Here is a 26,025-nt window from a genome sequence, read left to right as displayed (position 1 = left end):
TGTGACAGAAACATAAAATAATATAGACACTACATTTAAGATAAATCACTAAAATTACATTACCAACGCTACTATAATTTGTAGAATTTAAAAAGTGCTGGTATAGATTACGCTTATTACTATAAATGGAGTCAGTCATATATTTATATCAATAGTACCCCCAAACCAACATCATGCATCCTATTGGTTAAGGCGATGCCATACGTAGTAATGCAAAATCATGTGTTTTTGGTTTGAAAATTTGGTCGCCTAGAAATGTTTCAGATGCTTTAATTAAATACTGCGAGTAGAATATATCTTGGCCTTTGAAATGGTCGAGTATTTTTTAGTAAGTTTTTTTAAAAGCCCAGAAAAAAATAATGTAAAGGCCTATGAAAACTGCTTTAAAGTTCAAAATCTTCTACTTACGAACCCATTTTCGGTAATGATTTTATTGTATAATGTGACAAATTAAGTTATTTATAAAATGATCGAAAAAAAAAAATATTTATGCCTAAATATCCACAAAATAAAATAAAAGGCACTTTTTGGCCATGGTTTTTTCTTGCATAAATCAAAACAGGCGGATGGTGTTAAGCGGGAATTTAAACCTTATTGCCATCTACGTAAGGGTTGTTATTGGTAGCGGCTCAATTAAAAATATTACACGACGTAGTGCATTGCCTTAATGAGTGTGTCTGGTAGTTGATTGTGTGTGTATTGCAGAAGAATGTTACATTTTGCCTTGTGTTCCTATACGGCACATGGAATTTACTAGTGACAACGAGGGCAGGGCTGATAATCAAGTTGTTAATGACTCTCTAACAAAACCAGGTCAAACATAATTCTCCGTTATTAGATGCAATTGATTCATCAAACTAACAAAATTAACGTATTTAATTACCAACTCAATAATTTACCTTTGAAGCCAATTCGATCATATGTTAGTATTTCATATCTATTTATATGTTGTTTATATGTTAGTATTTGATATTTATTTATATGTTAGTATTAGATATTTATTTATATGTTGTTTATATGTTAGTATTTGATATTTATTTATATGTTAGTATTAGATATTTATTTATATGTTGTTTATATGTTAGTATTTGATATTGATGTCGAATTTTACCAAAACCTTTACTAAAATAGGTGTATATATATATACTCGTAGTGTTCCACCTACTTAATAATAACTAATTTGACTTTAACGTAATACAAAAAAAAAACAAGCGGAATAACTTCTGTGTTACGTTGGTAAGAATATTTTTAACCTCTAAGCTACGAGTCGAAATAGAATTAACCAGTGAGCTAATAAGTGAATTCTTCGGTTGAGTGTAAAATAAAAATGTTTGTACCGTTTTTACTTGGCGAAGGTCTGATGCCAGATGGGGTGACGGGCGGACAGCAGACATTTATGGTTTCTCCTGAAGGCGGGCACAACTGAAAACACCATTCCAGATATAAATTGGAAACCACTAACTCTTGGTATGTCGAAGCTAAATTTTCGCCATCCGCCAGCAGATTCTATTTTCGTATTGCATTTGTTTATTGCAAAATTATGTACCGTTTTATGAAAATGGTATTTAATCTACTATAAATAGTTTCCCCATAATACAGAAAGCTGCAAATGCTCATATTGTTAAATTTTAAATATTGAAATCAAAATACATAATATACCATTTTTCATCCAACGAAAGTGACGAAGTTTAGACTTTCTGTTCTACCCATCATTTTTGAATTTCTAAATCCAATTTCATTTCCGCTTTCGCATTCACATACGCTTCCGCATCTGCTTCCGTCATTGCCATAATAAACCACTCACAATATCGATATCTTCGGGATTTTTGTATGAAACAAATTGGTCTTTAAAACCATAGATACGTCAATATATAGACAGTACAATTCTCATTCGGAGGCTACTTATTATACTATACACCAATGAAAAACTCTGAAACTTTATTCCATAGACTTTCAGAGTTTTTCATTTGTGAATATAGTTAGGCAACAACATGACGTCACTATAATTTTCGATCTGAATTATACCCCCTGGTCATGATGCTCCCGTTACATTTCTCATATGTTCGCTCTAAGTCTTTAGTCCACTATCGCTTAAATGACATATATTTATCAAATTATTATTTTTCTATCGCATCCGGTGAAGTCACAATCGAGGCACGTACAAATCAGGCCTAAATAATGTTATTCTACTTTATTTGTTTATTAACGCCCTATTGACGATTATTAATTAAATTGGAAACAAAATTATTAGATAAATAAAAAATATTTTTATAATAAATCATAAAATACAATATACTTGTTCGGTTATTATGACACTAAGTTTAAAGAACCCTTAAAATTTATGCACGGATAATCAAAATTAAAAATAAATAAGTAAAAAAAGATTTTGTGAATACTGAAGCATATCCATAAATTATGATTACTAGTTTTTTTTTATAATTTGGCTTTGAATGTGTTAAGATTTACATCTAAAATATCAGCGACATCTATAAGCTCATTATATATATTCCATCCATAACAGAATTTATTTATTTGATAATAAAAAATTCAATTAAAGAATCATCAATCTTTGACTGTCTAACTGGGAATGGTAATGACTGCAAATGTTTAGCGTCAGGGCAGTCAAATTTTTTGAATTAGCAAATATTTTTCGCCTTTAAGGTAATTTCGATAAACTTCGCAAACGCAAACTGTCTTCAACTCCAACTTGATAATCATATAACAATCCTGACTATTTACAGATCTCCGAACATACACAATATTACCCCATTTATACACTCACTAAAAGAAATTCCGACAAACAGAGACCATTTCCAGAACACCTATATAATTGGGGATCTTATCATAAATATTATCAACAAAATGCATCCTTAAGCCGACGAATACTTAAATTCACTAACTATCTCAGGATATTTACCAGCTGTCACCACTCCAACTAGAGAATCAGATTAAAATGAACACAAGTAGTTGTATACATCATGCCTTTGTTAATAGTAAACTAGACACAGAATCCATTGTGTACCAAACAACTGTCACAGATTACTTCACAATTGTCACTTCTCTCACCCACAAAATACGCAAATCAGCACAAAATACTCTCCCCCAAGAAAAGATTTCCTTCTACACTCTCCTAAACAATGTTTCTAAAGAAAACTGGGAACATATCTATTTTTGTATCGATACGACCTCTGCATGCGAATTATTTACAAATACTTTACACTACCACTTGGCCAATGCAACATACACAAAAAGTAAAAAAACGATCTGACCCAAAACTCAAACCATTTATCACTGCAGGCATTTTCCACTGTATCAGAAAGCGCGAAAAGCTTCATAACGTATGCCGGAAAAATCACTACAACAGTGCACCTGTCATATTCTATAAGCGAAAAAAATAGAGTTAAAAGGGATTATTACGAAAAACAAATCAGTAAAGCTATCAATGACGAAAAAATGGAGTATCATAAAAGATATAGCTAATATTAATAAAACTCACACACCCATTGTTAAGATTACTATCGAAGATGAAACAATACATGCCAATTCCGTCCCCGAAAAAATATCCCACCATTTATACAATGCGATTGATAATTTTTGTGATTGATAATGTTTATACAATATGTTTTCATGTACCTTGTTTATATTTTTCTTGATTATGTATATTATATTATATGTACCTTGATTATGTAAATTAATACACAGCACAGTAACAGCGATCAAATTAAGAAACCCACCTAATATTTTTCTTATATTGTAACTATAAATTGAATTAATCCAATATGTTATCATGTACCCTGATACAGTGTTCCTTAATTGCATATTATTAGATGTACCTTGATAAAATTTTACAAAAAAAAACTAATATTCGGGTGTACAAATATGTATGAAAAAGTTTTTATTTTGATTACTTTGATAAATATATATGTATATAGACTATATTACTAGCGTAACTATTAATGTAAAGTATGGAAACATAATTCATAACAGCAGCATGTACAAATGTTAACTAAACCAGGCAATTTGGCTGTCCTAAAACGGGAAAATTTCCTAGTTGGACAGCCAAAGCTTCCTTAATATGTATGTAATTATTTGTATCTAATAAATAAATAAATAAAATAAATTTCAACCAATTTTTCTCCAAAACTAGCAAAAAATATTTTGGACAGAAACAAAGGAGAAGGACCTTGCAAACGATGTACTGCTCCCACTCCCAACTCTGAAATAGAAATTATAGAAATAATCTAATCTCTTAAAAACAGTAACTCTACCGGGAAAGATTAGCAAAAATTATCAAAAACATACAAAAATGTATTGCCTCACCTCTTAAACATGTAATTGATCTAAGCTTCAAAACTGGTTTATTTCCTATTTCCTTAAAACAGGATACAGTTATCCCAATCTTCAAAGCAGGTAACAAATTATCTGTAAGCAACTACCGTTACAGCTACTTAGCACAACATCTAAAATTGTAAAAAAGCTGTGAAGAATGTAAGTTTCTTAAGTTATAAGAATAACAAAATATTATAGGGTAACCAATACGGCTTCCGAAAAGGTGGGAGTACTTCAGATGCAATTACCGCTCTCACCAAAATTTTTTCTCATAATCTTGACATTGGTCACAAACCACTTGCTGTTTTTTTCTATCTAACAAAAGCATTTGATACGCTCCCCATCCTTTACTGCTTAAAAAACTTCAACTGATCGGAATAAAGGGAGTAGTCTATTCATGGTTTGAAAACTATTGAACGAACCGATCGCAATAAACTCCACTCTGATAAAATACATATGATTAAAAAATTATCTATGTCCTACGGGGTACCTCAAGGCAGTGTACTAGGCCCACTTTTATTTCTAATATACATCAACAAACTGTGAACCGTGGATAGCGGAGGTAAGATATTATCATTTGCAGATGATGCAGTATTTATATTTGAAGATAAATCATGGCAATCGGAAACTCATAAAAGTAATAATGGCCTAATAAAAGTAAAGCATTGGTTAGACACAAACCTCCTCACACTTAATATGGACAAAACTCAATACATGACATTTTCCATACGTAAACATAATGCTTTTAATAACTGTCCCAAATCATCATTCACTCGTGTTCACTCAATCTAAACTCTCATGACACCTCACCTTATTTGAAAGGGGACGAGCCTTCTTTCTAAAGTTCCTAACACAAAAAGTTTTAACATTTATTTAGTTTTATCTTTATTTCTATTTCTAATATTGTTTCTATAATGATGTGCATGTTTTTAGTTTTTGTTTTACCATCACAATTTCCCTTTCCGTTATATTTTATTATTGTTATTTGTACAAGAATCATGTGTGACTGCTATAATACGAGCATGAGCCTAGTGTGGTAGTTGATAAAGTCACCAAAATTGTGTTTTTTAATATTAAAATAAAAAACTTCGTAATTCACATAATCGATTTCATTTATAGGAATAATGATTTTGAAATCAACAAAAAAAAATTCCACGATCATTGCATCAATGTAGAAATGAAAACACTGAAATAGTTTGTAGATGAACGTCAACTTCGCCAATTTCCTAGAGGCGCATCTGAGCTGAACCAAGTGATTCCCGATGTTGTCGAAAAGCTAAATAATTCAACGCCCACTGTGACCTGCACCATTCTCCTACATCGTGCAAAGAAGAAGAATACACTTACCTGTAGGTTTGTGCCGCGATTAAACAAAGTTAGTTCCTCCTGGCAATCCGCTAAGGGTTTGCAGACTCCGGAAGATTTGGTCCTCTCCAGCAGGCAAGCATTTCCTGCGTCGATAATAATATATGAGTCGAGCGCTTGGTCGTGTCGGGTTCGCGAGTTCAATCCGAATGCAAGAATGACATAAGAACCGTCTCGCTTCTTAACCTGGAGATCGCGATCAGACATAGGGGGGGGGGGGGGGGAAACGCAATCTATCAAAAAAATAAGTCGCGTAGATATACAAAAACTCTGTTTTAAGTTATAACCAGTGTTACTGTTCTGTCACGATGTTTGTCATTTTTGGAGTTACGTTAAATTAATAACTTTGTAATGCTTCCGCATACAAAGCAGAAATTTTAAAATTCACGCTTGATTTTTGAACATGAAGAACGCAGCTAGCATTAAATGCAAGTCATCGATCAGCTTCCGTTGCCTCTACCCGTGAATAGAGATACCTCTGTAATTTAGAAACGCAGTCTAATACGTCGTATATTACCAATCTTAATCCGCCGAGAGATACTGCCGTTAAACATAATTATTTGCAACCAGAGATGTGCTTTATTTCAAATAAATCCATTTCAAATGGAAATGCAAAATGGGTATTTTCCATTTTGTGTTTTAAATGCTTTTCTAAAAACCATTTTGCATTTTGCATTTTAAATGTTTTTTCCATTTTAAATGCTTTTTTGCAACATTCTTCCTACTATCTTCACTCATCTTTTTTTCATAAGCCCCAAATATCAGTCGGTCCTCAACCTCGCTATGAGAGATAATTTATATTTGTCAAGTTACTCCCTGGTAGGAGCCCTGGCAATTGAGTGATACCATTACAAAAAATACTGATTCAAATACTGAACATGGGGCCATGACGCTGTAATATTAAATATTAGATAGCAGTTTCTATGTTTTTACGTTGGCAACATTAGTCCCGCGAAAATTTTTTGTGGTTTCATAATCCGTAGTCGTGGTGTTTTTGGATTTACCATCATGTAATATGTTTATTCTACATTGATGTCCATTATTAAATGACAAAATTGTTTAAAAATTATATAATTATTTTGATTGTTTTACCTGAGAAACCATTTTGCATTTTCAGTGCATTTTGATAATAGGTATTTTGCATTTGAAATTTCTAAAAACCGTTTTGCATTTTGCATTTTCAAATGGAAAAGTTTTGACCCATTTCCATTTTGCATTTCAAATGGTTTTGGGTACCCATTTTGCACATCTCTGTTTGCAACAAAGGAACGCTGATTGTGTGTGCAATAATTTGTTTAGTGACTTATGATTATTCTCACTGGATATATCAACGTTCATATTTTTTAGCTGAAAACTACCCTTAAGCGTTTGGAATTTTGAAAGAAGTTAACTATCTTTTTTACTTGTCCCATCATGTATAATCACCTCCCGAAGTGTGTGCACTGTGAATACTCTGTATAAATGACAATGTTTGTGCCCTATAAACTCAAAAACTACTCGACCAATTTCACTTAAAATTTCAAAATTCGTTCTTATTAGCACCAGGAGGGTTTGAATGGTAGAGACGCCCCAGGAATACTTATCGAAATTTTTTTGCACTGGAATAAGATACGAAATCTAATTAAAGTCTATATTATGTAGTTTTTTTAACAGAAATATATAAAAGTAGTAAATGGTGAAAGAAAGAAGGTATTGCCGAGTAAGCTCATGTTCATCGATGTGTGATCAATAAATATGTTATTTTGTGACTTTTGAGGTTGTTTTTCACTTAAAAGGTCTTCCGTACGTGGATCGACATTGAAACATTAATAAACGATTTCGTTTTTAAAGTCATCTGAAAAGGGAAGGCTTTTTCGCACAAGTAAAAAGTAGCAAATGGAATCAATGTTTTTAAATGAGTCTATCACACTAAAAAAAAAATTTTCACGACAGTAATGTAATATTTAAATGGGGTCGTAAGGTTTTTTTATGTTTTTGGATTTCAAAGGCGTCGCGACTCTGAAAAGGTTGACAAACAGCAGAAGGTAAGTTTTACCGTTTGACGAAAGGTTTTTTGTAATTTTGACCAGCCAGTCCCGATGCTTGAACACGGTGGTATAGACGGCATACGTGGTGTAAATGCAGGAATCCTCATCTGAGGTGGCAAAAGAGGGTGCGTTGCTTAGCACGCCTTGCAGGAACCAGCGTGGAGGGAAGCTCTCTAGCGGGAACACTAGACCACCTCCACTATCGCCCTTGCACACAGCTGCACCTGGAAAGGAAAGTAGTGTAAGTAAAGAGTTAGTTGCTTGACCGCCTCCGCTATCCCTCATGCGCACGGCTGATCCTGGAAAGGAAAGTAGAGTAAGTAAAGAGTTAGTTGCTTGACCGCCTCCGCTATCCCTCATGCGCACGGCTGATCCTGGAAAGGAAAGTAGAGTAAGTAAAGAGTTAGTTGCTTGACCGCCTCCGCTATCCCTCATGCGCACGGCTGATCCTGGAAAGGAAAGTAGAGTAAGTAAAGAGTTAGTTGCTTGACCGCCTCCGCTATCCCTCATGCGCACGGCTGATCCTGGAAAGGAAAGTAGAGTAAGTAAAGAGTTAGTTGCTTGACCGCCTCCGCTATCCCTCATGCGCACGGCTGATCCTGGAAAGGAAAGTAGAGTAAGTAAAGAGTAGAGTTGTTTAGCACGTCTCGCAGGAATCAGCGCGGAGGGACTATATCTATATCTGATTTTTTTTTAAACTCTGTGTAAAGCCTGGGCAACCTCGGGGACTTTTTATATGTTTATATATATATCGACGAGATTCATCTAGAATGTCTCGCTAAAGGTAAACAATATGAGCTACCTGTCTACGGACTACCGACGTCTAGAGCTACCTACGACAATACGTTGCGAGTTGGTCTAGCACATTACGCGCATTCGCTAGAAGGTTCTAGCCTGTTGCCTAGGCGTAATTCCAGTGTCATTGAAATCACCAGACGAAGCGAGCAGTCAGTTAGTCAGTCATCAGTCGTTCAACAATTTGCAGTCTCGCGAGTGACAACCTGCGCACAGGGCCGCCGAGAGGGCACGTTAGCCAAGTCCGAAACTTGGGGCCCGGGCCTAAGGGGGGCCCGGGACGGGGCCCGGATATTTTACTAAAAAATGCCAATGACACTAGGAACGGACGTGGGCCGGGCGCCCAGGCCCGCACGCTCCGTAGGCCCAACTTTCAGAGCGTGTTCACACACAGCACACAGCTATAATATGCGAGGGATAGCGTATTTCGGCATAACGTTCGCCGTACATTCCAAATTGGAATATATGGCGAGCGATATGCTGAATTACGTCATCCCACGCATGTGTGTGAACACGCTCTCAGAGCGTGCCACTCACAGCTCAAGCTACAAGCACGCCATGCCGGCCGGCCCGCTGTGGGAGGGGCGATGCAGCCGCCCGCCGCGCCCCCGCTCATACTCACCCCCGGGCCCTACCGACCCGATCGTCCGATGGTCTGCAAGAGTTGATAGCGTGCGGCCTTTTGCTGCTCATATTCTTGGACTGAAAGTTGCTCTTAGTAAGATTAAAGAGCTTTATCTCACTCCTCAAACTTTGGCCGAAATTAAGGGCACTGAACAGTATATGAATACATTTGAATGTCTACGACATGGTTTAAAGTGTTGTCTGAAATAAACTCCTGGAGTGTAGTTTTGCAAGCGAGACAAGCAACTCTGGACGTGGAAGTTGTCAATTTTCAACACTTAGTTGAAAACCTATCTACCCTTCGTTCTAAGTGGACTAGAATATTAGAAGAGTGTAAACTTGTAGCTGAAAATATTGGAATTTCACAAGAACTCCCAAAAAAAAGAAAAAAGACAAAAGTTTTGGCTGATAAAAGTCATGAAAAACAGATTGATTGCCCAGAAGAGAACTTTAAAATTAATGTTTTTTATGTGTTGTTTGACAGTGTCATTGGAAACTTGACCCGAAGATACAAAGCTGTCAACAATATTAATGAATTGTTTAAGTTTCTTTGGCAATACCCAAGTATGACTCAAGAAGAACTAAAAGAAAGGGTGAAAAACTGGTGTGATCTCTATAAAACTGATGTATCTGAAGAAGAAACGCTTTTGGAAATTGAACACTTAAAAACTATTCAACCAGGAAACTTTTCAGAACATTTAAATCCACTGCAGTTACTAAATACTCTTTCAAACCAAAAACTGTCAAATCTCTTCCCTAATGTAGTAATTGCCATTCGAATTTTCTGTACTCTGCCTGTAACAGTTGCGGAAGCAGAAAGATCTTTTAGTTTGTTGTCTAGAGTGAAAAACTTTTTGCGTTCCACAATGGGTCAAGAAAGTTTAACAAGTTTGGGAATGTTATCTTTAGAAAATGGTCTGGCCAGAAACTTGGATTTTGATGATGTTATAACTAGCTTTGCAAACAAGAAAAGTAGAAAAGCAAAATTTTAGATGACAATTTTTATTTGCCTATATTATTTTTTTATAGTTTGTGGAGTTTTTACTATAATTTTAAAAATATTCCAATTTAGTATTCCATTACTAACGTATCTGTGTTGTTATAATATTTTTTTTTATTTGAATTTTATTTTAGTAATTTGTACATTTAAGGTTACCAATTTCTAATTAATTATAATATTTCATATTGCAGTTAATTAATTATAATATTTCAAATTCACTATATTTTTTTCTTGTTTTATGTAGCTCCTACAATACATCTTGAACTTTTCAATTGGTGAGGACTTTAGAGTTTCTGTTAGTGTGTTACATAACTTAATTCCTTTGTACAGCAAACTGTTTTGCGTATTCGTTTTGTCCTTTTTGTTTAATCTTATTTCCTTGCTAGTCCTTGTGTAATGTCTGTGAATGTCCTTAATGTATACGATTTTATTTGAGAAGTATTTTGGTAACATGTTGTTTAATATTTTGTGAATAAATATCAACGTGTTCAAGGTCAGTATTTGTTTCACGGTTAACCAATTAAGTTCCTTTAACATTTTAATTATTTTTAAAAATCTATTTCTTTGGAGTTTTATTCTCGTTACTCTGTTTTGGAGAATTTGAAACTTTTTCTGTTCTCTTTCATGTCAGAGGAAAAGGATACTTGATCAGTAGTTGAAGTGTGGAGCAATTGTAAATGGCGATGGCGATTTTTCTGGAAATTTTAGGCCGGATTCTTCCCAAAAAAGACATCTTTTTGCCAATTTTCTTTTGGGTATATTCGGCATGTCTGTTGAAGTTTAGTTTGGAATCTAATATGACTCCTAAGTATTTGATTTCAGTAACATTTTCAATAATTTCACCATCAATTTTAATTTTGCTTTCACTGAATGTCTTCTTATTTCCAATCACCATACATTTTAAGCTTATTCATTTTTAGCCATCTTGATACATCATCTAGTTCATTATTTAAAATATTTATTAGTTCTTTATAGTTATCTCCAATTAAGTATATAAGTGTATCATCGGAAAATAGTCGTACTTTGCATTTTGAAAATATTTTCACCATGTCATTAATATAGACTTATAGAGTATGAACAATAGGGGTCCAAGGATCGATCACTGCGGTACTCCTAATTTATTTTCCATTGGTTTCGAAAATTGATTATTTATTTTTGTTAACTATTTTCTGTCTTTCAAATATAATAATTTAATTTAGCCTCAAGATATCTTGATTAACGAAGAATATGTAAATACACACAAACAAGAAATACAAGTATTTTATTTTGAGTATTCACCATAACTTTTTAAACATTTCCACTGAATAATTATGCTAAATTCGAATGATTGGTATAATGGTATAATAAAAGGTAATGAAGTAGTATTCCTAGCAGTAGCAGGTAAGCATGAACTTATTAATTGTTTATTGTTTTTGTGTTTAATTCGTAGAACTCCATTTAATTTTTTTATAAATTTAATTTAGATTAAATTTGATAATATTATTATTAAGTTCTGCAAGTGTTTTAGTTTTTTATTATTGTGACAGCTGTTTCGGCTTACAAGGCCATTTTCAAACTGTGGTTAGTCCACATTGAGACGACGTTTTTATACTATTTCAAATGTAAATTTTGAAGGTGCATACATTGATTTATTACTGGTTACACCGATGACATGATCTATTGTTGGTTAAACCAATCTATGTTTTCCCCTCAGTAAATGGTAATGGGTTCTTAATTATTTACTAATGACTTTTCATTAGTAAATAAACAAGTCATTAGTAAATAATTAAGAACCCATTACCATTTACTGAGGGGAAAACATAGATTGGTTTAACCAACAATAGATCATGTCATCGGTGTAACCAGTAATAAATCAATGTATGCACCTTCAAAATTTACATTTGAAATAGTATAAAAACGTCGTCTCAATGTGGACTAACCACAGTTTGAAAATGGCCTTGTAAGCCGAAACAGCTGTCACAATAATAAAAAACTAAAACACTTGCAGAACTTAATAATAATATTATCAAATTTAATCTAAATTAAATTTATAAAAAAATTATTAATTGTTATCTCACCCCCCCCCCCCCCCCCGGTAAGTTGTGGTGAGGGGGCCCGGTATAGTCTACTAGACTTGGGGCCCAGATTAGCTGTCGGTGGCCCTGCCTGCGCACCATCCCGCGCACCGGACCTCCGATACTTACACCCGGCTCTGCACCGTTCAACCATGGACTCCATCGGGATCATCACAGCGCCCTGGCCCCGGCCATAGATTTGGGGCCCAGATTAGCTGTCGGTGGCCCTGCCTGCGCACCATCCCGCGCACCGGACCTCCGATACTTACACCCGGCTCTGCACCGTTCAACCATGGACTCCATCGGGATCATCACAGCGCCCTGGCCCCGGCCATCGTTCCTGGCCAGCGCTACATCGGATCACATAGCGCCCTGGTTCCAACACATCTGACCAGTGCTACATCCACGCACCTAGACCACGCGGCATCCACACTGGTCTATGCACCTCCCGCACAACCACCGACCAGGTCCACTGCACCTTCGGCTTTCCTATCAGCACTGGAGCACCCGGAAGACCCATGGTCTTCACCAGTACCTGATACGTCAACTAGTCCGATTTTAGTCAAATGAAATATTTCAATTTGTTAATTGTGTTCGTGTGTATAAATTGGTTTTGCATTTTGTAGATTAATTGAATTTGTCGCATCCTGATTTTGTAAGTTCGTTTCTTTGTTTTGATTTATCGATGGTATGTGAATTTTTATTCTTGCTTTAAACTGGTTTCTGTTTTCGTTTGTAATTACACATAACTGTATATGTATTATCATTTTTACTTACTAACAATATTTCTTAACAGCAAACAATTAGGGCCAGCAATTATTAGTAACGGTATCACTCGGCTTATCTTAAAGGGGTTTCTACCATAGAACAACTTGACAGACGTAAATATCTCTTTTAGCGAACATGAACAGCAATTCTTATACCAGCCCCTACAGAAAACAAACTGCGATCCCATCTGAAATTCGTTGACTGGCTTTAGCAATGAGTACCCATAACCCAATAACTCACAGTATCTCACTCTTTGAACCTATTTGATGGATATCCTACCGTGTTTTAGTCCAGCGCATGTCTTGTCGGCGGTAATGAATCTAGTGTAATTCTTAGGCAGCTCCTTCGTGCATTGAGAGTCCCCGATGACCGGCACCTTCAGGTAGTTGAGGGTCTCCGATGTTTTGCGGCGCTCCGTCAGTCCCCAACCCGCCACCTGCAACACACCGGGTCAGACAACGCCGAAACTCAGGGGAATGGAATGGGAATGGGAATGGGAATGGGAATGGGAATGGGAATGGGAATGGGAATGGGAATGGGAATGGGAATGGGAATGGGAATGGGAATGGGAATGGGAATGGGAATGGGAATGGGAATGGGAATGGGATTAAGTTATTACCTTGCCCTCGCTGTCCGGACGCGTCTGCCGTTCCTGCAGGTTTGTGTCCTCCAAATTCAGGCAAACGGCACGCACCGTCTCAGTATAAGTGAAATTATTTTTCAGCCAAAGAACGGCGATGTCGTCTTGAAAGCTTCGAATAGGCCCTCCATACCTTTCCCCCAAATAAATTTTAAGCACCTGCACAAATAATAAAATAATATAATGGAGTGAATCCCCTAAGGTCCATGGTTAATAACACACAAAAAGATAATTTTATTTTAGAACTAGGGAGATAGTCAATTGGCGCGTTTTCGTTAATTGATGGTTTTACTCACATAAAAAGATTCCTCAAGAATTAACTTCCACTTTTCCACTGGATTATTTCAAATAAGGTATAGAGAATAAATTTAAAAATAACAGCAAACTGATTTTTTAATCTTAATTTCTAATTGGTATAAACTGTTTGAAAAACCTTTTCTTCTTTCGGAAAAATCTCATCTTTGCCGAAAATCAGACGAAAAACCCAAATAGCTTTGAAAGAAAAGTTTTCTGTTGAAAAAAGAGAATTAAATAAAATGTTGCTAGCATTGATTGAAAATGAACTAGAACAGCCCTCCGACTTAAAATAGCACATATTCAACAAGCAAAGTACTAACATGCCTGGGAAAATTTTTGTCGAATAACACTTTATAAGAATAGAAAATAGTTCGATAAAAGACGTTTGTTCAACAAATATGTTTTTACATAACCCTGATGAAGGGTCAGGGTCAAACGAAATCGGTTGGTTTTACATATTTAATAATAAATTCAATAAAGTGGTATTATAAACAATGTTATTTTATTCTAATTATGTATATCCACAAAGTGTTTTGTAACTGTGAAAATTTACCTACTTATGTTTAAAAAAAAATTAATAATCGAATTTCTAATATCGTTGCATACATACAAGATGAATTATATCCAGTGGACGATTGATGATTGATGAAACATGGTAGGGAAATATTTCAATACCTAAGGTCTGCAACTTACGTAAATGTTACAGTTTCAAAGTGTTGTTTTAGGCCGAAGCCCAGTCAACAGGGTGAACATTTACCTGGCTTAATAATAACAGCATGACGTCAGCACTGGCGTCTAGTCACATCCATTTGTGCAAAGTTTTCTCTTTGAGTGCCTAGTTCGTGAACATTTTCATAAACAATGTTCCCTCTAAAGTGTGCGAGTATGCGACCGCACATATGTTAAAAAATGTCCGCACACATTGTATTATTTTGATCGCAGTGTACAAAATTGATTTTATACCATTAGTGCCACCTGTGAATTTTAGGTCATATTAATTATGAAAGGTTCTCGCCTCTGCTAGTTACTTGCTGATCACGTCGGTAAAAACCATAGACATATGAATATTAGTAGACCTGCCCTAAGTGATTAAAAGCGTATTATCCCCACTCCCCATACCGGTTCCATTGGAGCTGGCTGGGCTCGCGTATGGCCTCAAGTGAAATTTGAAAACGTGACGTCATCATTCTTGTGCGAACTATGGTCGAGGCATCATCGGTTCATTTTACGAAATAACACGGCAAAATGTTGACTTGTACTATGAAAACTTGTAAAAATAGATGTGAAAAAGAGAATAAACCCAATTGTCGTATTACATTCCATATATAAGCATTATTTTACTTTATTTTAAGCATATTCACATCGTATAATATAGATCAGTTTTAGAAACATATACTATCACATCGAGAAACGTCTGGACGCGAAACACAAAGCTGGTTGGTTGCTGGGAAGTAAATTATGAACATTTATAAAAGTGTCTTAACTAAATACTTAAACGAAATATTCGACTCTGAAAATAGAACCGAATTTTTTTGCCGAATTTGGACTTCGCAAATTTGTTCATAACGTGGCGAGTAATTTGCGCTCCCATGTAAAAATGTCTATTCATTCAAAAGCAGATTTTACTTTTAAGAAGTAAATGGTGATATTATAATGCGAGATGCCTATTTACTGTCAGATTGATTTATTGACGAATCACAGTCAGCCTTACGCCCTTCGTTCTTCAACAGTTGATTTTACCCCTCGCCATTATCTTCTCGTCTATTAATTCCTATGTCTATGGTAAAAACAGTCTCCTGTACCAGTTGTATTAGACAGTGTCCATGTATTTGTAAACATTCTTTGGTATAAAAGGCTAGATTTCCCTAAAACTCTCTCTTGCTTCAAAACAGGAACCCGGCTTTATCTATTAGTGTATTAAAACCTTGTAAAAAGTGTCTATTCGTGGTGTACACTTAAATAAAGTGATTCAGATTGTCTCTCAAAATAACAGTATTTAATTCAAAGGACACGTTTCGAAGAAAGGAACGGGTCGCCAGATTTTTGTTTTGAGCAAGTATTAAAAAATAATCGATATATTTTAATCGGTTCTCAGGGTTCGTTCCATATGTTTTTTGAATTATCCCTTGTTTGAAGGTCTTCGTGATTTAATTTTGTTGCTTGTCTAGGAGAAGTATAAAAAGGGGTTTCCTCTCTTTTTACTTTTTCTGATTTATTGTTGTGTACCTGAGAAACAATGCATATCGAGAAGAAATTGTCAGTCTTTAGTTTCTTAGCCTTACCCGGACATAAATCAGAAAAAAATACAACAATGGATAAACAAATAAATAAAAATATTAAAATCGGCTAGCGGAAATTTTTTCATGAAGCATAAGATTTAATAATATTTTGTGTTTTTATCTTGTATACACCATGTCCGGAAACTCGTAGTACAATTGTCAAGCGAGAAACGATTGACTCCAACTTTATTTAAATATTTATTTTCATGCGGATTTCAGTAATTTGTTATTTAACTATAGTTTGTAAAAATTTGGATTGCGGTTTTGAGTACACGTGTAATTTGCTTTATTTTTTTATTTAGTTCAGTCAATATAACACAAAAATGGCAATTCCTTGCAAAAGGTCGGGTATTGAAACCGTTTGTGATTGATTGTTAAAATAACATAAATAAATCGGTGGAATACCTATTATTATAAGTGTGACATACATACTACATACCTGAATAGTATTAATACAGACCTCTGATACCTGCCTATCATCTTCTTGTAGGTCCCAGGAAGAATTTCGCGTCCCAGCAACTACCCGAAAAGCTTTCTCGCCAGCTTTCTTGCCGGAAGATGCATCTTCGAAGCAATGTGCCGCTAGAAATCAAAGAAAGCTGTGAAAAGCATCGAGTAAATCTATAAGCGATCATGCCAACATCTCCACCATCATCCCGTAAACATTAACACCACGAAAAATGTTATTTAACATACACTCTAACAACTGGACCTTATTTGGCCACATTTTGGCCATTTCAAGAAACATTTTAAAACATTTATTGGAATTATTTCATGAGCTCCAGCGCGTTGAAATCTTTGATTAATCATAAAGCTAACTTAGTAGTTTTACACTCTAACAAAAGATGTCACGCATCGACAATCTACCCACATTAGTCTAGTGTCGACGTATTTCTGTGCCTGCTTCAAAATATCAAAGAATAAACATAAAAACCAGTAGAGAATTAACTAAAAGTGGTCAATTTTATAAAACGAAGATTACGCACAAGGCCAGCGTAATTATTTTTCCCAAAAAGTGTGTTTTTTATCTCTCAAAGAAGATCTGAGCTTGGGAATTGTAACACAATTTTAATAATCTGTGACACAGTGACCATAAGATTGTAGTTTTCAAGGAATTATTCACAATAAGATCTAAAAAGTTACGAAGGCGCGCACATTCAAGGAAAAAGTGTATATTTTTTATGTAAAAACCTGTACACTCATAGATCTTGTTTTATCAAATGATTATGAACTAAATGTAAAAATATTAGATACACCTAAAATAACAGATCATAGCATCATTAATATAGTGATGGCAAAAAATAAAAACATCAAAAATATCGAAAAAGTTATTAACCTGAAAAGATACGATAAGAGTAAAATGATTCAAGAATTATTGATTCCAGATTGGAAAGATGTAAATAACTTAGATTTTCACAAAAAAGGTGAAACTATAGTAACCAATATGACTGATGCAATAAATAAAATAATGCCTGAACAACGTATAGTAATTAAAACCAATAATCAATGGTACTCCAAAAAACTAAGACAAATGCAATATGAACGAGATACTTCTTATAAAATAGCAAAAATTACAAAGGATAACGAACATTGGAATAGATTTAAAACAATTCGAAACAAGTACTCAAAACTTATAAAGGATACAAAAAATGAACATTTCATCAACAAAATTCAACGGGAAAGGGGAGATCAAACGAAAATGTGGAAAACACTTAAGTCAATGATGAAAAATAAATGTGAAGATGTGGAAAAAGATATCATATTCCCAACCGAATTGGCTGGCGAAAACAACATGGCTGATAAGTTTAATAAATATTTTGTGACAAGTATAGAAGAAATTAACAAAAATATCCCAATCATAGAAGAAGAAGAAATTTTCAATTTTGAAGAAAAAACTTGCGAATTAAAGTTTAAGAAAATAGACGGCCAGAAACTCCAAAGAATACTGTCCAAAATCAAATCAAAGCCCAGCCAAGATGGGATCACTATTCAAATATTAGAACATGCATTACCTGTAATAGGAGAAGAGTTTCTTAGTTTAATAAACGAATCGTTAGAAACAGGGAAGTTTCCTGAATCATGGAAAACGTCTATGGTGATACCGATTCCAAAGATTTCGAACACAAAAAAATGTGAAGACTTTCGACCTGTAAATATGTTACCAAAATATGAGCAAGTGATGGAATACATAATTAAATCTCAACTTGAAGAATACTTGGAAAATAATAGCATCCTTTGTGACGAACAATCTGGATTTAGGAACAATAATTCATGTGAAACAGCGTTAAATTTAGTAATTGATGATTGGAAGGAAGATATAGATAAAAACTTGCATATTGTTGCGGTGTTTTTAGATTTTCAGAGAGCTTTTGAAACAATAGATAGAAAAAGAGTTATTAAAAAATTTAAAAAAATATGGAATAAAAGGGAAAGAACTGGAATGGTTTAAAAATTACTTAAGCAACAGACAACAAACAACAAAGATAAGAAACAATATGTCAAATCCGATTGAAAATAAGCTGGGTGTACCGCAAGGATCTGTATTGGGTCCGATATTGTTTATACTCTACATAAATGATATGGTAAAAATATTAAAACATTGCAAAATAAGACTGTTTGCAGACGACGCACTAATTTATATTGCAGAAGATAATTATGAGAAAGCAATCAAAAAGATAAATAGTGACTTAGAAACATTGTCAAAATGGCTCAAACTAAATAAATTAAAACTTAATGTAAATAAGACAAAATACATGCATATAGGCAGAACAAATACGCATGAGGAACCAAAGGTTTCTATAAATGGAGAAATCATAAAAAAGTGGAAGAAATTAAATATCTAGGTGTTATTATAGACTCAAAATTGAACTTCTCAAAAAATGCAGACTATACAATTAAAAAAATTGCAAAAAAATATAATTTCTTGGTAGAATCAGAAACAAAGTAAATAAAGAAACATGCCAGATAATATACAATACAATTATATCACCACACTTTAATTACTGTTCAAGTATTCTTTTTCTCTGCAATAAAGAGAAAATGAAAAAAATGCAAATACTGCAAAATAAAGCAATGCGAATAATACTTAAGCGCAACATATACACACGGATAAGAGACATGTTAAAGGAGCTGAACATTTTGACGGTGAAGCAAACTGTGTATTTGAATGTACTTATTTTTATACATAAAATTAACATAGGGATGATGTCTAAGGAACTGAAAAGAAAAATAAATTACAATAACGAGATACACGGACGCGGGACGAGAAATTCTAAGCAAATTAGATTGCCAACAAGAAAAAAAACAAGCACCCAAAAATCTCTGATGTACCAGGCCGTTCAACTCTATAACAAAATCCCGAAGGAAATTGCTGTGATAGAAAATATAAATAAGTTCAAAAATGAATTAAGAAAATATGTCTATCTCAATTATTAATGTTTCTTTTTTTGTGACTTTATTGAAATATTTAAAGAAAGATTATGTTTGCCAAACAATGTACCTACATGTTTATATGTTTATCAAACTATTAGCACACACGAAGATGTGAGCTAACTTAAGATTAATAAATAAATAAATAAAATAAATAAAACTCTCTTATCAACTTCAAAAACAGTGCCTGTCAAATCAACATTGAGGTTCCTTCAGACTTTATATCGTGTTCGATTTGTGATGATGGCTACCACATAATGTGTGCTGGGATAGGAGAAAACTCTCGCAGAGGTAAGAGTCATCAAAATTGGAGATGCAAAAAATGCTCTAAACCCCAAAAAGTGAATAAAATGAAAAGTGTTGGAAATACCTTGAGTGAATGCAATCAAGAACTGCAACCTTTTGAATTACAATCAAAACAATATGCCAACTCACAGAAATCTACCTCCGCCCAATCTTTCACCAATGTTAACTCATCGAAATCAAACATAGATGACGCTAGTCAACAATTAACAGTGGAATTATTAATAAATGAATTGGATTCTTTTAAGTATGCAATGATATCTCTTGTAGACAAGAAATTCGACATGTATGCTAAAAAATACGAAGACATTTTAAATCAAAACAATGAACTGATCAAGTCACTTCAATATATTTCAGACCAACAAGAAGAGCTAAAAAATCGAGTCATTGTTTTAGAGACATCACACGAAAAAGTGAACGCGGAACTTATTGATTTAAAAAAACAGAATTTTAGTCTATCTAACACAATCGATAAACAAGACGATAGAATTGATAAACTGGAATACTTGAACCAATCATGTAATATCGAGATGAGGGGCATTCCGGAATCCAACGCAAATAACAATATGGAAGTGCTCTTTAAAATATCAAAAATTATCAATTACGAGGACGCAACAGTAAATGTGCATTCGGCAATCAAAAAAATATACAGGATGGGGCCGAAAATCTCTGAAAAAAGTCCCAGATCCATCATTGCAACATTTTATAACAATCAAGCAAGGGATAATTTTCCATACAAATTGAAAACTTACCTAAAAGCCACAACACCCAGCAGCAATAATTCAAACACATACGATTTAGGATTATCGCAAGATGCCAAAAGAATATATATATCAGATCATCTAACACAAAAAGGCAAATTTTTACTAGCGCAAACAAAACGATTCGCCAGAGAGAACAACTTCAAATATGCGTGGTCAGCGTCAGGACGTACCCTACTGAAACAGTCTGATAGCTCCAAAATCATAACAGTTAACAATTCCAATGACCTCGACTGTTTAAAACGTCAGAACATCTGACTCAATCTGACTACAACTTCTCTCCATTATTAAGACTACAAAAGAAGGTATTTTTAAATGTTCTCATTTCAAGTTTAGTTATCCACTCAGCTCTTATATTACAGTGAAAAGCTATTACGTCATTCCGATTTTAATACAATTTAAATCTTGTAAACATACATACTGCAAAATCATATGCACATTGTTTTTAGTGTTATTATAATATTATGTTTCTCTTGATAAATTATGTGAGCACTGGATGTTAAATCATTTATCATATAAAATCAATTCCAATAGAAGTACTTACCTTATGTTCATTCATTTGTTAGTTTTAATTTGGTCTCTCCATTATTAAAGCTACTAAAGAAGGTATTTCTAAATTTTCTCATTTCAAGTTTAGTTATCCACTCAGCTCTTATATTACAGTGTAAAGCTATTACGTCATTCCTATTTTAATAGAATTTAAATCTTGTAAACATACATACTGCAAAATCATATGCACATTGTTTTTAGTGTTATTATATGTTCTCTTGATAAATTATGTAAGCACTGGATGTTAATTCATTTATCATATATAATCAATTCCAATTGAAGTACTTACCTTATTTTTTTATTTTTTTATACACGGTGTCCGGAAACTCGTAGTACAAGCGGGAAACTGGAGAATCTACACCACATGGGGAACCCAAAAAAACATAAAGTTTTTTGATTTGAGCATTTTCACAAAAAAAAAAAAAAAAACAAAAAAATATATTTTTCGGCTATTTTAGGGTTAAAGTTTTTTCTGGTGTTTAGGGTTGAACAACAGATGTTTTAACCCTGCAGAGCAGAAATATTTTATGATTACACCGGATTAAATGAAGGGTGATTTCAAAATAATGCTTCAAATCCGAGTTTCTTCATTTGTTTTACTTTCAAACAGTTTTAATTAGTTGGGTACTTTGATCTTCAGTAATAATTTATAAGAATTTGATTAAAAAAAAAAAATAAAAAAAAATCAACTTCTAACTCGATTTACTCGATAACGAAAGCTCAAATCAAAAAAAAATATATACTACAAAATCGACTCCAAATGTGATGTAGATTCACCAGTTTCCCGCTTGTACTACGAGTTTCCGGACACCCTGTATATACAATAATATTATTATTGGGTTTATAAAAACAGTTTATTTTTAAACAACTCAACTGTGACAGTTTGATAATGCCTTTAGAGGGCGAAACAGCTGTCACGCGTAATAATAATTACACAGCAGAACTTGTTTAAAAATAAACTGTTTTTATAAACCCAATAATAATATTATTGTATCTATATATAAAAAATAAAATGGAGTTCTACAAATTAAACTTAATAACAATAAATACTTACCTTATGTTTGTTCATTTGTTATTTTTAATTTACTTAAAGAAATTTTAATTTTGTAATCATAATTTCCTTTTTTGGTTTTTTCACGAGTCACGCCACTATTTTCAATATGTCACTACATCGTCGATTCAATTTACCTAGCGTCTATTAATTTTTTGGTTTTAATTTACTTTAATAAGAAAAATTTTGTAATAGTAATTTCATTTCCGGGCTTTTTCACTAGTCATAACAAGTTTTTCGACAGGATATTACATCGTCAAAAAAATATTTTCTCATTTTTTATTATTATTATTATGGTATGAAATTATATTTAATCCCATACTCTCAGTAAAGCTATACATATCTGATAAAAAAATAATATCTTATACTCATTTTTATGTATTTTACATTCATTTAGCAATAGCAACTGTCTTTATCATAAGTCATTTGTCAATGGGTAACAATATACTTATATAAATTTTCATAGATTAGAAAGAAAACCTCACTCCAAATACCCACACAAGATCAAAATCATATCTCTAAATATTCATTATGTAATTGATCTTATAAATTTGCTTTTTCTTCATTTTTTCATTGTAACTTATTTTCAGCATCAACCTCTCTCCATCATAAGTTTTTACCATGATAAAGGCTATTTTATTGTTTTTAGTATATTTATAGCCTTCAAGATTCTCATCATACAAATAACTTTCAGAACGTACAATAATACGTGTTTCATACATCAATCATTGACACAATCATCACAAAAATTCCTACACATCATTCAGAACTCACTAACTCTTATATTTATATATTATATTAATTAAATTATAACTTTGATTCAGCTGCATGTGACTAAGTACAGTCAATACACTATAAGATAAGAAGAACTATAAGAACTAAGTAAAGTCAATACACTGGACTAAACAAGAGTCGCTTTTGATGGATCTGCCTATTTCTGTCTGTCCTAAAACGGGTGATATCCTAGTTGGACAGCCAACGATCGCTGTAACAATGTATTATGTCATGTTTTTTTTTAAATTAAATAAATAAAATAAATAAATGTCTTTCAGCTTACTTGTTATTGACATTCCATGAACCGAAATTATTGTAATATTTTTCATACAAATCATTGATTATGTGTTTCATTCAAAAAAATTCATTTCAGAATTAAAAATTTTAGCAGCGCTTATCAAGTAGGCCATAAAAACATACAGAAGTCATAATATTTAATATTGCTCCAAGTAGGAACCACAAACGGCAACTTTAAAGTAAATAATAAACAGAATTCACTCTTTATAAATTTAATGATTTTTTCATGAATCCTATAATTTGTTGTTGTTTAAGCTGTGGACCTTTTATAACATAATCAGTTTTTCTTTGGCAATGAGTTTTATGAGGGTATAAAGATACTTACAGAGGTGGAGGAACATTCACTTGTTGGGATACACTTGGATTCCACTGTAGTTTGGGTATTAGCTAAACTTTATTTATTGCGATGCGTTAAGATGATTTTTATTGCTATGCGATGCGTTTTGTATAACCACTGAAGTGATTTTCTAATGACTGCTGGGCCAAGAGACGATATCGATGTCACGCTCCGCGATATTAGGGGACTCTAGTCACCCCACTTTGGTTTATGCTTGATTTTCTAATGACTGCTGGGCCAAGACACGATATCGATGTCACGCTCCGCGAAATTAGGGGACTCTAGTCACCCCACTTCGGTTTATGCTTGATTTTCTGATGACTTCTGGGCCAAGACACGATATCGATGTCACGCTCCGCGATATTAGGGGACTCTAGTCACCCACTTCGGTTTATGCTTGATTTTCTAATGACTGCTTTGCCAAGATACGATATCGATGTCACGCTCCGCGAAATTAGGGGACTCTAGTCACCCCACTTCGGTTTATGCTTGATTTTGTAATGACTCCTGGGCCAAGACACGATATCGATGTCACGCTCCGCGATATCAGGGGACTCTAGTCACCCCACTTCGGTTTATGCTTGATTTTCTCATGACTGCTGGGCCAAGACACGATATCGATGTCACGCTCCGCGATATCAGGGGACTCTAGTCACCCCACTTCGGTTTATGCTTGATTTTCACCTTCAGGTACGTAAAGGTTAACCCTTTCACCCCGCATTATTGTTTCCACATATAAAAAATATGTAATGCTTGATAACACCTCAGAAAATTGTTTGAAAGTTATTTTTTGTAGAAATTATTCTATGTTAATTTGGCTTAAGATTGGACGTCAGAGGGTATTTTATAAATAGTAAGGTAAAATAAACATAACACAAAAGTAATACAAATAACTGTTTCGTGTCAAAAATGCACATTTACAATGTAGTGATAATCTCTAAGGTTTGAAACAAATAACATTTTAACTAAAAAAGATTCAGAAATAAAGAAATAATCTAGGATAATAATCTTTAAAAATTCGCCATACTAGTCGAAAATATGTCCGTCACTACCAGTGTTAATTTAAATGAACATTGGAATTCATTTACGATATTCTGGCAAAAGACTGTGTACCGTGAATAGCACTGGTGTTATTAATATGGAACATATCTTTATGCGTTAAAATCAAAGATATTACTTTGGTTAAAATATTTGTAATTCTAATAGAAAATATTGATTTCTCACCTTAAATGAAGTAATAATTTATGACGGCATAAATTCGATGAAACTCAATCATCAGCAGATGTCAAAATATTTATCGTTTTTGTGGCTGGAATAAGGATTTCAACCGAGCGAAAAAAATAGACGCCACAGAAAAGATTACAAGCTATAAGACAACAAAACATGGCTTTTCTAAATCGCTACCGTTATGGTAAAAAAAATCACAAAGTTCGTGTTAATTTGAATTAACACTGGGGCTGAAAGGGTTAAAGCGTCTGCGATGTGTGAATGTCCACCGAATACGCGGTCAGATAATGATCGCTGTATTCATTCCCCTGCGGGATCGATGAGGTCCACTGAGCGACGCCTGAGGCCCTAGACTGGCTCGCAAACCTAGATGTCCACCTCTGACTCCCCACCATATATAATAAGAAGAAGATTTTTGTTTTATTTTCGCTTACCGCTAATGACGATCTGCCTACTGACAATACTTCCTCCACATTTCTGCCTGAAGTTGACTTCTTCCAAGTCTTCAGTGTGGAATATAGCTACATGCCAGGGAAACTGTGTTCTTTCGACCTTGAATCCATTCCTTACGAGCTTTACCGCTGCATCAATATGTTCCAATCCACATTCTGGAATTATACATTTTTATAATTATCATTTCCTTCATAATGATGGTAGAACGGTTTTTTTTTCAAATATTGTCAGATTATTTATTTATTTATAAGAAACAAACAGCTTTTACATAATATACAATGATAGATATAAATATACAAGTTAACTGAAGTCAAGCCACAGAAGTTTATTATGTTAAAGTTCATTGGAAATGTAGTTTTAATATCTTAAAATTAATTTGGTGTTAAAGGAAGGGGAGAGGAAGAGGAAGATAGGAAGAGGATAGGAGATGCTCCCGATACATTCCATACTCTCATATTAATAATCGATCTTACGCATTACTTCATATCGATATTTCTTTAGGTTATTACCAAAAATGTCAATGCTGTAAAAATTTGTATTATATTATTCCTAACTCGAAAGGTTTGTTTTTATTTTAAATTTAAAAAAAGATAGAAAATGCCATTAACCAGGTGGTAATATAACAAACTCTCTACTTGTGCTTATGGGGTGAGGGGAATGGAGGTT

At 33.8% G+C, this 26,025-nt stretch overlaps 1 protein-coding gene across 1 annotated transcript in view; it reads right to left on the bottom strand.

Moving 5' to 3' along the window:
* Positions 1–21,230, bottom strand: part of LOC149411161 (serine protease snk-like) — a 42,653-nt gene extending 21,423 nt beyond the window's left edge. Inside the window, exons 1-5 of the mRNA XM_089647647.1 lie at positions 21,216–21,230; positions 13,582–13,761; positions 13,242–13,398; positions 7,730–7,945; positions 5,677–5,780 (exon numbers count right to left, since the gene is read on the bottom strand). Of these exons, the coding sequence (XP_089503773.1) occupies positions 5,677–5,780; positions 7,730–7,945; positions 13,242–13,398; positions 13,582–13,761; positions 21,216–21,230 (672 nt within the window). The remainder of the gene's footprint in view (positions 1–5,676; positions 5,781–7,729; positions 7,946–13,241; positions 13,399–13,581; positions 13,762–21,215) is intronic.
* Between the last annotated feature and the right edge of the window lie 4,795 nt (positions 21,231–26,025).

Source organism: Hesperophylax consimilis, chromosome 26, assembly GCF_061612785.1.
Source record: "Hesperophylax consimilis isolate HC1 chromosome 26, BYU_Hcon_1.0, whole genome shotgun sequence".
In the NCBI taxonomy this organism is placed as follows: Eukaryota; Metazoa; Arthropoda; class Insecta; order Trichoptera; family Limnephilidae; genus Hesperophylax; species Hesperophylax consimilis.
Note: the sequence above shows the minus strand (reverse complement) of the source record. Positions and strands in the feature narration are given on the sequence as shown.